Here is a 13960-nt window from a genome sequence, read left to right on the forward strand (position 1 = left end):
TAATTAGTTATAATATTCTTTGCACTGGCACAAAACTCACTGTCCCGCCTTTTGTAGATAAAAAATTCGATACGTCTGGCGGGGAAACGAAATCGCAACAGGAGCAACTGAAAACACCTTCCATCAAATGTGTGCTAGTGGGCGATGGTGCTGTGGGAAAGACCAACTTGATTTTGACTTATTTGAAGAATCGTTTCAATACGGAGCATGTGCCAACCGCATCGGATATATATAACGGTAAGTGTGTAATACTATTTTTTTTTTATCTGTGTACACATTGATTCTTCCATAAGACTCTATGGCAGTGATATACATAATGTCATATGACACCAGCTTGAACGCTCTTGTATCAGTTATACTATAGACGTCGCATGACATTTCAAGCTATAATTTTTGTTTTCTTGGAGCAAACTGGAATTAATATATAATTGGATTGAATATTTGGTATACCGACAACAGCGACATCCAATTATTAAACATTTCCCAAACAAAAACAATTTAATATACAGTATCGGATAAAACTAAAGCACCCCCCCAGTGCGTGTTTTGAAATTGCTGTTTTTTCTTAAAACTAAGAGTTCAGAAATAATAACTTTTTGCATATATTATTAGTTTTTAAGTATTAAAATTTGAAAGTAAAACAATATTCAGAATTTAAGAACAAAATAAAAACCGTTGGGAAAGTGGTTTATCACTACATAAAATTCGTGTAAAAATGTTCAGTAATTGATCCTCGCTAATAAGAAAATATCGCCAAAACCAACAAATTGGCAATGTATGGAGCGTACCTTCTGTAAAAAAGTGGCAAAAAACTTATCGGTAGAATGTATTTTTGATAAAAAACGTATTAGAAATATAAAATAATTTCTAGCAAATAAATAAAAACAAATTTTAGTTGATCTATTAATAAATTAACATTTGGCAGACGGTCCATTAAAGCATATTATACTATACTATACGGTCAGCCAAGTAGCAAACGACTTCAGCAAAAAATTTTAAGTTAAAAAAAGTTTTAACCAAAGCTTAAATTGATTGGAGAGACTAGTAATAGAAAATTATTTTATCATTTGATGAATCTGTGGGAAGTTTAAAAAGTTTCTTTCAATACTAGTATTACATATAGCAGCAATGAAATAATGTGGTGGAAACATGTTGGTCTGTAATTTTTTTCTGGATAAGAGATCCAGTCAAAACAAAAATAATAATGGATAATGGACCCTTTCGTGTACTCCGACATTAATTAAAATGTGATACTGCTATATATTAAAGGGTTATTTCATTTAGATGTATGTACCAACGAGATAATGGTCATTAATATACCTCTGACCAAGGTAAACGCAGCTTGCAAGCTAATAGAATGGTGGCTTAAATGGTTAGTTCGTTCACCTGAATCCATCCATTGATTTAAAAAATATTTCTGGACTTTTATGGTATCGTTGATATGAAATTTATTGAGAAAAACTGTAGAATTCGAACTAAGACTGGAAAAGGCCATTATCGCCCATTCGGAAAAGGCTATTTATAATTTCTTACCTTAAGACATTTAAAGATAAACCCTATTTACCTCAAATAACACATTTTCAACAAAATATTAGAACAGAAAAGTATTTGTTGGCACCAATCAAAGGGGGTGTTTTAGTTTTGTCCGATGTGTTTTTGAGGGCTATGGAATATTTTCCTTGAAATCTTTATAATCACAAAAAAATAATAAAAATTATATTGCTTTATTTTAAGTGATTATACAGCCTAATAATATATGCAAAAAGTTATTATTTCTGGACCCTTAGTTTTAAGAAAAGCAGCAATTTCAAAAAACGCACTAGGGGGTGCTTTATTTTTGTCCGATACTGTATGTACCCTCAGGCGGTTTCTATACAGTAACAATGACGTCATTTTTGGAGAATATAAAACATCAAAAAAAATTATAAATTAAATGCACTATTTAAATGTATGGTGATCGTAAGACACACAAAAAGCCGTTTAGGAGGTCGATGGTTCGATGTTTCTTCAAAAACCATCGAAATCAAAAACATCGGCCATTAATTTGAAGGTTATTAAAGTTAATAAATAAATGAAAGATAGTAGTTAGTACGTCTTAAGTTGATACATTTTATTTACACTTAGCTTTAGCTGTCTGGTAAAACTTAAGAAACAGCGGAATTTTAAATTTTCTCTCTATAAGATTCTGAGTGATAGAATTAACAGCTGATCCAAGATACATTTTCTCTTCAACCTTCCGCCCCGCCCACTACTAAGTTTTTTGTACATATCTCGCAAACCAATAGAGCTATATAAACCAAACTTTCTGCAGTCGTTTTTTTAGCCACTTCCTAATACAGTCCAAAAATGAAAGAAATCGGATCATAACCACGCCCACCTCCCATACAAAAGTTAGGTTGAAAATTACTAAAAGTGGATTAACTCACTAAAGAAAAACGTCAGAAACACTAAATTTAACATTAGAAAAGGCAGATGGAAGCTGCACTCAGATTTTTTACAAAATGGTAAATGGGCGTGGCATCGCCCACTTATGGGTCAAAAACCATATCTCAGGAACTACTCGACCGATTTCAATGAAACTTGATTTGTAATAGTTTCCTTACATCCCAATGATATGTTGTGAAAATAGGCCAAATCGCTTCACAACCACGCCTACTTCCTATATACCAGAACTTTGAAGACAATCTCAATATATAAAGTGAGTACTAGTGAAGATATCGGTGTAGAACTTTGCACAAATACTATGTTAAAAGTGTGGCAGCCCCATTCTAAAAATCGCCGAAATCGGACCATAGGTTTTTAAGGCCCCATATATCGAACACGAGGACCTCGGTGCTTCTAACCTAATATTATGGTTTCCAATTTTCAATGGACTTTATACAATATATATGACGAATATGTTGGTCAAATTATTTAGTTAAATAAATAAATTGGGAGACTATAAAATGTTCGGTTACACCCGAACTTAGCCCTTCCTTACTTGTTTCTTATTAAAATATCATTGAAAGTAACATCGATGTTTTTAGATGCGAGATATCGATGGTAAACATCGATGCTTTTTGACGAAAACTTCTATACATTTGCATCTCTATATAGAGTGGGCGGTGCCCCACACATAAACTTTGTATGCAAGGTGGGCATGCCTTTTAGTTGATTTCAATAATTTTCATACTATATGATTTGTGGTTTCGGAAGAAGTGTTTTCCAAGGTAAACAGTAAAAACATTCATTAATCAGCAAGGAATAGTCTTAATTAATTTTATTTTTGTAAATTTATTTATTCAAAATTAACTCTGATATTTTCTCCGCACAAACCTTACGTGAGGCTGAGACTTCCGTCTACATTTTCTTTCAACTACACTGTATGATGCCGTTAAACTGATTAGCGCCTAAAAGCACACCATATTTTTGCAAAGTAATATGCGATAAACAATCGCGTGCATTCATATGTATATATGTACATATATACAGTGGAACTTCCATAACTCGAACTCGTGAATTGGAAGTGAATAGAAGTCAAAATTACAGGAGATATGTTTCAAAGCATGTACATAAAACTTTACGCGAAGTAAATAGATAAAAATTGGTATAAATCTCTATTTTACAGGTTTTTGAAATAGTGTATGTTTTATTGCAAATTCTATAACTCGAAGTATCTCACACTCGAAGTTTTTTGTGGATTATGGTGATTCGAGTTAGAGAAGTTTCACTGTAAATATATTATAATGAAGTTGTATTTGTTTCGCAATACTTTTATATAAAAATAATTGGTAGCATGTTGTTGAAGGTATATTTCGTTTTTTTTTTTTTCTTCATATATATTATGTTAGAGCTGTTTATACACGAACAGCTGTGCATAATGATTTGTTTAAATAGTTTTAAACATTATTCTAAAGTAGAATTAACTCTTATTTACAACGCAAAACAGTTGCCTATGTTTTTCACAATAATTTGTATGCAAATAATAGCTTGCCTTGCATGCCAATTTTTTCACTTCCTTTTCCTTTCATTGTCCTAGATTTTTATTTCATCCACACTACTTTTGCTCTCAACGTCATTGTATCTTTTACACCACTTCCGCACCCTTTTTGCTTGTGCCCATCCCTTTCCGTTGCTTTCTTTTTTGCTTCGCTACTTCAGTGAATGAAATATTGAAAAGCGCGTCATTCGAATATGTGAATTTTTCACAAAACTAACTGTGCCCACCCCGTGATAAACTCAGTCGCTGATTTAGTGAGTAAGGGAAAGCTGACTTGCAGCGCGGTTACTTACTAGCAGTGCACTTTGACTTAACGTAGACGCGGAAGAGCAACCCTGCAGTAAATCCATGCATGATAAACCACCTTCGAATTTGTATGTATTTGAAACTTGCCTAGTCAGCTAACTTACAAGTAAAGTGTAGCATTTTTGTATTGCAAGATTTCTGACTGAAGTCTCCAGTGCCTTCAGTGCTGTTTTTAAAAAAATGAAAAAAAAATATTTTTATTAGTCTCTCATTCTTCAGACAGTAAGCTGCAGTTGTAAACTAGAATTTTTACCTTATACTTTGCTGTTTCACTGCAGGGATAGCTTGTTGGCAGTCCCGTCTCATAAGTACATAAATATGCAGTTGTGTAAAAATGTGTGCATGTGTGTGTACTTGTGCATCCTGTTGAACAGTTAATGCCACTGCTAGTGATTGAATTATGATGTGCTCACATATCATTGCGCTGCAAGGCAGGCGACAGGCGAATTCACTTATGTCTGCATACGCACATAAGGTACACTGCGCGTCATTAGAACGCTCACAAGTTCGATATAGTTGCTTCTGTAATGGTAAAAAAGCACAAAATGAAAAAGAGCCCTTATTTAGTTTCTGTTAACTTTTATTATTTTCGAAGGGAAAAGCAGTTGAATTCGGTTTCTCATTTTTCCTGTCTAGAATTTTTGGTCTTATCTGGGGAAACTGAGCCCTCCATGATCTTAGCGACTTCGCCGTGCACCTCTACCTTCCATATGTTTCCTGTCGGCAGGTTTTCGTCGACGCCTAAGGACCTGTTGCAGGGGACGGTTCCGTCGCCCTAAGTAGTAGTATCCCGACCGAATTTGTTAAGGTCGATTTTCTCCATCTCGTCCTTTTTATTATATTTATGTTCATGTTTTCTAATGTGTCACACCTCCCGGAAAGGTAGTCCCCTATATAGGACCCAAGGGTGTTTCAGTTACGAGGCCAAGGCGAGAGTTGTCGTGTATGTCGTAGTGTCGTGTCGTGTCGTGTCGTCCCAACCTACACCTATTACCGGGCGACGGGTAGGGAACGTACTCTGAGTTCTGCCAATGGTTTAATGGAACGGTGCCAGCGTCAGCATTACTCCATCAGCCATTTCAGAGTGTCGGCCACCAGTCCAGGGTTAAACCAAATGCAACTAAGAGCTACGTCCATGTCAATCAATGGTCAATAATCTGAACTAAGGAAGGTGTTACTAATCTGTTGGCGCGCAATGTACACACACACACACATGTACATTTTCATAAACACAACCACAACTGCATTGCGTATGGTACCATTTACTGTTAGCCAGGCAATATTACCGCTGCTGTAGTTTATGGCACACACAGTCCTTTCAGTGTGTCAAAACGCTTAGGCACATCAGAACCTTTTGTCGAACTTTTTATATGCCATCACCTACAATGTCTGCAGCAAAGTGTCACACTAATCAGGGTATATACTAGTTTTGAACTACAATTTCTGAACCAAAAATTAACTAGTCCGTTGTGTTATGCTAAAGAGTTATTTTCTATGATTTAATGAAATTAATTTTTAATTTGTGCTTTGACCCATTTACAATTTGAAAACTGCTGTGATCTGTAAAATAAAACTTGGTAGCATTGAGCCTCTCGTATACTCCAGTCTAACTTTGTGGCTGTTTTCAGATGTGACTTGTTTTAGAATAGGTCAGGGATTCAAATCTGGCTAAAGTATAGCATAGTGCGGCTGGCAGAAATGGTATTGCATTTCAAAACACTACAACCAGTTCATCATTCACTAGTCTCCATGCACATGCACAACCGCGAGCATATTTGTTTATGCCGCTTTGTGGAGCAGCCGCATGAAATGTATGTCATGCACATAAAATCGAGCCATCGGCTCGCATTCATTCACTCACCATTGCACTAACTTAGCGCCTATGGATCATTTCATGTTGGTATACTGAAATTGCCGCTTAGACAGCTATGAAGGCAATTATGTCGAAGAGTAAATAATGTCTTAAAGTGGGTTAATTAACCAAAATGGGAATGTGTGTTTGCTACAGTTAAACGGCACTAATAGCGATATATCAAATAGCTCTAAAGCTCGTTATGTCTGTCGAATATTTATATTAAAAAATTGAAATTTATTTATATGTGTATTTAAAATTTAAAGAATCGGAAGGTAAGCCTTGATAGTGACTATTATAGGATCCTCTTAACAGACATATTAAGAAAAATTGAATTGAAAAGAAGAAATCACTAAGATCCTCGTTTTTATGACCTATTATTGTTTACAACTAAACTCCATTTCAGTAGAAGTACTAAAAATTCGGTATTATCAATAACAACCCAATCTGTCAAAAAATCTTTTGAAGCTCAGTGACAGAGTCCACTTTCTAAAAATTAACCAAAGTAGCACATCTGTATTTTGACTCTCTGTGTCAATGATCTCAGTGGGCATGGCAATGATCAGACATCTGATCATCATCATCAGCTCGTCTCATCACCCAGAATATTTTGATATATGTTATAGCATATCGCTTGGAACTGCAAAGCGGATCAGCATGCAAGAAAGGGTACCATAGGGACATTGGCGCCAGAGTGGAAGTTCGTTGTCTACATGTGCTAGAGCGCTGGACACATTGACTTCGAGTGAGCTCGCCAAACGCTGGAGAACACTTCGGTATACACACCTTCGGCGAACCCATTGAAGTGACTGGAATCGACATTAGCCGACTTAACAACTTTATAATAGAGTACAAGCGCTTTGTAATATCATAAGGGTCTTAGAGATCCGTGATGAGTATTCGGGTGTCACAAATGGCAGTCGAATTTGTCTAATGGTTAAATCAGAAAAATCATTTGTGTCGCCTAAATGTATGCAATGATATTTGAACTCGTATCAGCAATTTGCCTGACCGCGGCTACAAAGTATTTTTAAGAGTTAAATTTAACATTCTTATTTAGTGGCGTAAAAACATTTTATTCGCCATTGAATTCTGTATTCTGCAAAAATTTCATGAAATCAATTTGGAAAAATGGGGAGCCATCAATAAATGGTAGTCGTGTCTTTATTTCCTAAACGTTGATAATAAGGATGCTTACAAAAAGGTGTGGAGGGGACATTGCTAACTTCTTTTACACTTTACAAATTTTGTAAAATTTGTAGTAATCATCATATTGCCTTAAAAAGTAAGAATGTGAAAGCCGGACAAATTTCTGGGTGACCACAAACTCTAAGGGTTAAAAGGGTTCCTAAATCGCCTCCAATGATGGCGTCTTCATTAGCTACCAAACTCTTTTATTATATTTCCAGTGATTAAACCTCTACATATTATATGCGCACTGCACAATTCGTATTCTACAATTTCTACTTCAATTGTCCGTAGTTAATGTTTCTAGTTTCATTTGAAATTCAATAAAAGTGCTTAGTTGCGGGATTTTTGCTCATGTTTACTTATCTATTATGGGTTTGCACAACACTTGTGCTAACACGCTGCCAAACCTTTGGTGGGGATTGTGGTGAATTTCATGTATCAGTAAAATTTGAAAGAATAAGAGAAATGGAATATGCAACGGCTCTTATTTAATACAGTTCTTTATATTTTTTTTTTTTTTAATTTCTATTGTCAATTCAGAAAATTGTAGTGAATGCGAATATCCCAATGAAAAATGCTCTTTAAGCAGTATCCTGTGGACACAGTGACAAGAAATACTCTCATTATTTATATGCTGATTTGAATTGAGTACGCTACCCAAAAACTTAACAGCGTTTAAACATTACATAAAGCTATTTCTTTTTCTTTTTGAAATAGGTTTCTTTTTCAGTAAAAATTTGCTTGATTAAATGAAATTAATCATACAGAGTTGAATAAACACATTTTCCAATAGGCAGTTACGAGATCAGGGTCATATTATTTCAAATTGCAGAAAAGGGTCTACTGTTTATTGGTTACAATTGTTCCTTTTTAGATAATAATCTGCCAGGAAATTATTCTGCTTCAATCGAAATGTGAAATTTATTCAGTGCAATTAACTGTTGCACTCTTTTCGCTGGTGAGCCCTCGAAACCCATATTACCAATAATGTGCCTTATAAAGTACTTTGTGTGATAAACTTCTCAAAAGATCTGTGGAGAGATTGCTGAGAGAGAAACATTTGCAATACATTTGTCTATGACTGATTTCACATCTTTAATTTTACGATGTTCTTAGTTATTACGAAAATTATTTTATTCGAAATGTGGTGGTTAGAAGAAGAACTAAATAAATCTCATAATTTTTTTGGTCACCGGGAACTATAAGAGGTCAAATATCACCACATCATGTTGTATTCCTGGGACATGCTCGCATCTTTTTATTAAGGTGTTATACATATAGACCCATATACCCATATTTGACATGCAGAGGTTAAGGAATAGAAGGACCGATGTCGACTGTTTTTTGATCGTGTTATTATATTTCAGGTGTGTCATTTGTCATATCTTGGCCTGAAAGCGAGTTGTCGACAATGAGTTCGATTATGTGGGTTTGTCTACATCCTTTGTCTAATTTTGAGCAAGCAGACTGTAAGCGCTGTCTAATACTTCAATTGAATTTTTACTAAATGAGGTTGCCTTTGCGTCAGTATCACTACAGTGTTATAAATGGCAAATTTTGCTAATCTTCTTTACATGAAAAACAATCATCCCACAATTCAATCCACTCTCTTCATGAAGAAATACCATCCCACACTCACTCAAATGACTGTTATCAATTTATATAACTTTCTTTAATTGCCTTTGTATAATGATTATTTATTATAAAATCCGAACAGATTTGATAACATTAGTTGATTCAGACATTTCTTCTGCCTCCCTGGTTGAATCTCCTTCTGCCACGCTGGTTGAATCTTCTACGTTGCCGCCTCCTTCTGCGTTGTTGACGTCTCCTTCTCCTAGCAGCGCGTTGTCTTCTTATTTGAGCGCGTCGCCTGCTAATACGTCTTCTTCTGGCGATATCATTAGTTGGTGGCGCTGGTGCAACATTGCCTGGTGGTGATGACCCCCCTGGTGGGTTTGCACCCCCATCTGGTGGATTTGAACCGCCGTCTGGTGGATTCGAACCGCCGTCTGGTGGATTCGAACCGCCGCCTGGTGGATTTGCACCGCCACCTGGTGGATTTGCACCGCCACCTGGTGGATTCGAACCGCCGTCTGGTGGATTCAAACCGCCGTCTGGTGGATTCGAACCGCCGCCTGGTGGATTTGCACCCCCATCTGGTGGATTTGAACCGCCGTCTGGTGGATTTGCACCGCCGCCTGGTGGATTTGAACCGCCGTCTGGTGGGTTTGCACCGCCGCCTGGTGGATTTGAACCGCCGTCTGGTGGGTTTGCACCGCCCGCGAAATTCAGGATCGCTATCCCCACAATCAGTAATACTACAATTTTTATGACTTCAGTGTACTTTATTGTAGACTTAGTCTTCGAATGTGCTTATAGTGCGTTTAACAGCGATATTTATACTATTATTGTGCCCTCTAACTTGTTGATTTGATGGCAATTTGAGTGAGAAAACAGTGTTTTGATGTAAATATTTGTTTTAATCATATAGTTAGAAAAATATTGGAACAGCCTCTCCATTGCATATAGACGAGCATATATGTAAATTTGAATTCCATGAGAAGAAACACTTGTGCAAATACCCCGCCAAAGCATATGTATCAAAATACTAATAAGAAGTTTTATAAATAACATAATGGAGTATGCAAAAGGAAAAAATCTTACGTCATTGTTAGTCAAGTAAATAAGAAAAAATATTATAAATGTTATCAAATCTGTATATAAACCTCATTTCTCTTAGTCGTAATTATTTTTACCTTTTATTTTTTTGAAAATAAGTACTACTATTATAGGAACTACCATAAGCCTAAGCCTGTAGTTTCATCTCCGTAACTCCTTACGTAATGCAGACAAAAGACACTGAGCTAAATTGTTGTTCGGTGCAAAAAATATATTCTCTTAATATGCTAAACAAGGCATATTCGTACAATTATTTAATTGAATACCAAAAATGATTGCAATCGTTATGGAAAACTAAAAACGCGCTCAGTTCAGTTCCACACGAGCTTATTAATTATGAATACCTTATATAATTTCTATACTTCCACGAGTTTATATTTTTTTACGACCATATATCAAATTCTACAATTTACTAAGTTTGTGTTTTTTTCTCAGCGGATGTTTTTGTTAACGACAACCCTGTACATTTAACCATATGTGACACCGCAGGACAAGACACATTGGATAATCTGCGACAATTGTGTTACCCCGATAGCGATGTATTCGTCCTATGTTTCTCCGTTGTGAGACCAGAGACTTTCCATGCTGTTAAAACGAAATGGGCACCGAAGTTCTCCAAATCAAAAGCTTCCCTTATACTCGTTGGAACACAGACCGATTTGCGCAAAGATTCGCAGGTGTTGAAAAATTTGCAGGTGAGTTGATCGACGCAACATGTTTTACAAACTTTTACAAGCATTGTTCACCAATGTATATCTCAAGATTTATGTTGATTTATATACATATGGTGTATTGAATAACTACGATTTCATAAAAACTCATTTGCTGTACAAATCTTACAATTTATTGAAAGAATTGTCATCTGACTTTAAATTCCTGTTTTCTTTATCCTTTCTTCTGAATATTCCTGGATTGTTGAACGTTGCAGCTTAATGGCGAATGTCCGATTTCACATGCAGACGCCTGGGATTTGGCTGCGAGCGTAGGGGCGAAATACATTGAGACTTCATCGGCAACACAGGTAAGAATTTTTTTTATATGTTTCTATTTCATTTGACATGGTATTAAAAAAAAAAATATGACGCTTCGAAGAGAAAATGACTTTGAACCGAAGAACGAAGCAATTAGCAAATTACTTAAGAATGCGAATGGAATTACGTATTAAGTTAACTGAACAGTGTTTTCAGGGATAGGGAAAAACTCTAAAGAAGAATTCGATTTATTACTAAAATGTATATGTCAGGCGCATACTTGCAATTTTCTTCGCTTTTGGTCCATTACAATTTACATAATTCGTTGTTAGTTTAAAAAGACTACAAGCCCATACGTATAATTCCATCAGATTATCGGAAACAGAACATGACTTTTAAAAAGAGTCCAAATGCGACTATACCTTTTTAGGGCCCTAGATATCGAAGATGAGCAGCATTATGCTTGTGGCTGACCGTTTACCATATACATTTTCGATGAGTTTGTGATGTTTCTCAATGATATTCAGTGAACAGCTGCGGTCCGGTGTTGAAATGCATCAAATTGCATATCGTACATCGTAAATCATATATCGTAAAATATGTGAGATATTCGATTTTTTGGTACAGCCCCTAAATATCCAAGATAACGATTTCCGTCTTTCGGGTTGTCATAGATCTGTTCATACAAATTATATGTTATCTTAAGCTTAGCGGTTTTGAATTAGCGATCGTGGATGCTGGTATGATTCTCCAATCGTCCTATGCAATCGAAAATAGTATTTTCTATATATTATATGGAAACAGTTGACACATATGTACATACTATACAATTATAACGTACACATGTTTTTTCAACATTTCCAAAGTTTCGGCACACGAAATTTCGTTTGAAACACAAAATTTCACACAAACTCTTTGTTCAATATTTGTATCCATCTAATTTGAGAATTTCCGGGTACTTATTTGACAGAATATATATTGTTCCCACGTCAATTTAAAAATATTTTACCCACGTGTGCACGGTAAATGGTTCTGTTATATAGTTAGTTGTACTCAAAAATTAATTGCACAAAAACAAAATATAAATGGTATATATATCGTAATATAGTGCTTTTGTTTATCGATTTTAAATTTCATGGTTTTTGCTTTCACAGGATAAAGTCAAAGAAGTCTTCGACACTGCAATTTGGGAAGGACTGACACCCACTATTTTGCCTCCCACACCAACGCCACCATTATGGAAAAAGATGTTGTGTTTGGCGTAGGAATGTATAAAAGATATATAAACCCAATGATGCTTCCTAATATGGTATAAGCACACCTACAAGTTGCTGGAGACTTTACATATATATCTACTGTTATTCATATAGTAATACAATTTGCTTAAGTATGTATTATTGTGATTAAAGTTAGTGTGAAGTCCAGCTTTATAGACTGATTAAGATTAGATATATATTTATGTATATGAGTCCATGCTACAGTTACAGACAATTGAAGGATTTAATTCGTTTAATTCCGAATTCAAAATACTTAATTAAATTTATATTTAACTTTATTTATAAAATTTCGAATATCAGCACATCTATGTTATCAAATTTGTAATTAAGGTCGATTTTTGTCATTTGTTATTAAATTAAGATTCATATCTTCATTAGTGACTATGAATATATATCTGTTAAGTACAATATTATGCTTTTTAAAAATATGTATAAACATACACATTTGCATATGAGAAAATTTTGTAAAAACTTTTTTTATAAAAATAAAATGTTACATTCCATCCATTATGTGTGCATATGTTTTTTTTGTCTAAATATGTATATAAAGTTTATATTATAAACACTGTATATTATGTAAGTAATAATTGAATTTGGATAGTGTATTTCGAGATATGCATTTATATTTCGCTAAAGACACCACGAATATATACATATATTTAAGGCTACTAATAAGAAACATGAAATTCACTGAAACTTTTAGCAGGTATCGCCCAAATTACCTAATCGAATCCTTGGCGTTATGGTTCTTCGGTCGGTACGCTTGTCACAGCAGGGCCTTAAACTTCAGACTGCTAAGCAGTGCTGTAAATGGTGTTACTGACTGATGCTTCAGCCACGCACCTTACCTTAACGCATCATTCCCAGAGGAAACCATCTTAGATACATCTCGGTTTCGACACCTAGAGAGGTCAGCTCCTACATACTACAGCTCCATCTCTCGAATAGTTGGTTGGTTGGTAATTATCGCTTATAAATTGTGACTTAAGTAAAATAAGTAAACAATTTAACACCCGATATACACGGTACTTTTGTCTTGCGTAAAACGGACTCGGCTATAACCGCGTAAGCGGTGTCTACGGCAGTCAAGAAGAGAGAAAACGGAGCAAATATTTTTATTAATAAACAAGTAAGGAAAGGCTATGTTCGGGTACAACCGGACATTTTATACTCTCGCAATTTATTGAAGAAATTTTATTAAGATAACATACAAATTAACCCATAAATTCGGCATAAAGTTTAATAGAATAACGAAAATCGTAATATATACTATATGAGGGCTGAGGTAATTCCTGAACCGATTTCTTTCATTTTCACCAGCAGGATACACTATGTCCAACACTATACGCTCACGTAATTTTGCTAAGATATCTCACATATTAACCACTACATATATGTGGAATAAAGCCCAACGTTTTTTTAAAAAACCTATAATTAGGTTAGGAGCTAGGAGATGTTATGACCCGATTTTAAAATTTTTTTTAACAGAACACTAATAGAAGAAAATAATTTCCTGTGAATTAAATTAAGATATCTGAGAGATTTAGCGATATTTTTGGTGGAAAATTACCATAAGGCACTGAGTTCTTCATATTCAATATCCGAGGCATTGAAAAGTTATAGTCCGATTTCGACAATTTTTTCACAAGTGATGCCACAGATCATATACAGTATTTGTGTAGTTTTATTTCGCTATCTTCAT

General features: G+C 35.1%; 1 protein-coding gene across 2 annotated transcripts in view; it reads left to right on the plus strand.

Annotated features, from left to right (window-relative positions):
* LOC105217137 (uncharacterized) overlaps window positions 1-12672 on the plus strand; it is a 70006-nt gene extending 57334 nt beyond the window's left edge. For both annotated transcript variants that reach the window (XM_054230842.1, XM_011191995.3), the window contains exons 4-7: window positions 58-237; window positions 10446-10705; window positions 10939-11031; window positions 12136-12672. In XM_054230842.1, the coding sequence (XP_054086817.1) occupies window positions 58-237; window positions 10446-10705; window positions 10939-11031; window positions 12136-12246 (644 nt within the window). In that variant the 3' untranslated portion in view covers window positions 12247-12672. The remainder of the gene's footprint in view (window positions 1-57; window positions 238-10445; window positions 10706-10938; window positions 11032-12135) is intronic.
* The last annotated feature ends 1288 nt before the right edge of the window (window positions 12673-13960 follow it).

The sequence above is a fragment of the Zeugodacus cucurbitae genome, chromosome 5 (genome assembly GCF_028554725.1).
Source record: "Zeugodacus cucurbitae isolate PBARC_wt_2022May chromosome 5, idZeuCucr1.2, whole genome shotgun sequence".
Classification (NCBI taxonomy): Eukaryota; Metazoa; Arthropoda; class Insecta; order Diptera; family Tephritidae; genus Zeugodacus; species Zeugodacus cucurbitae.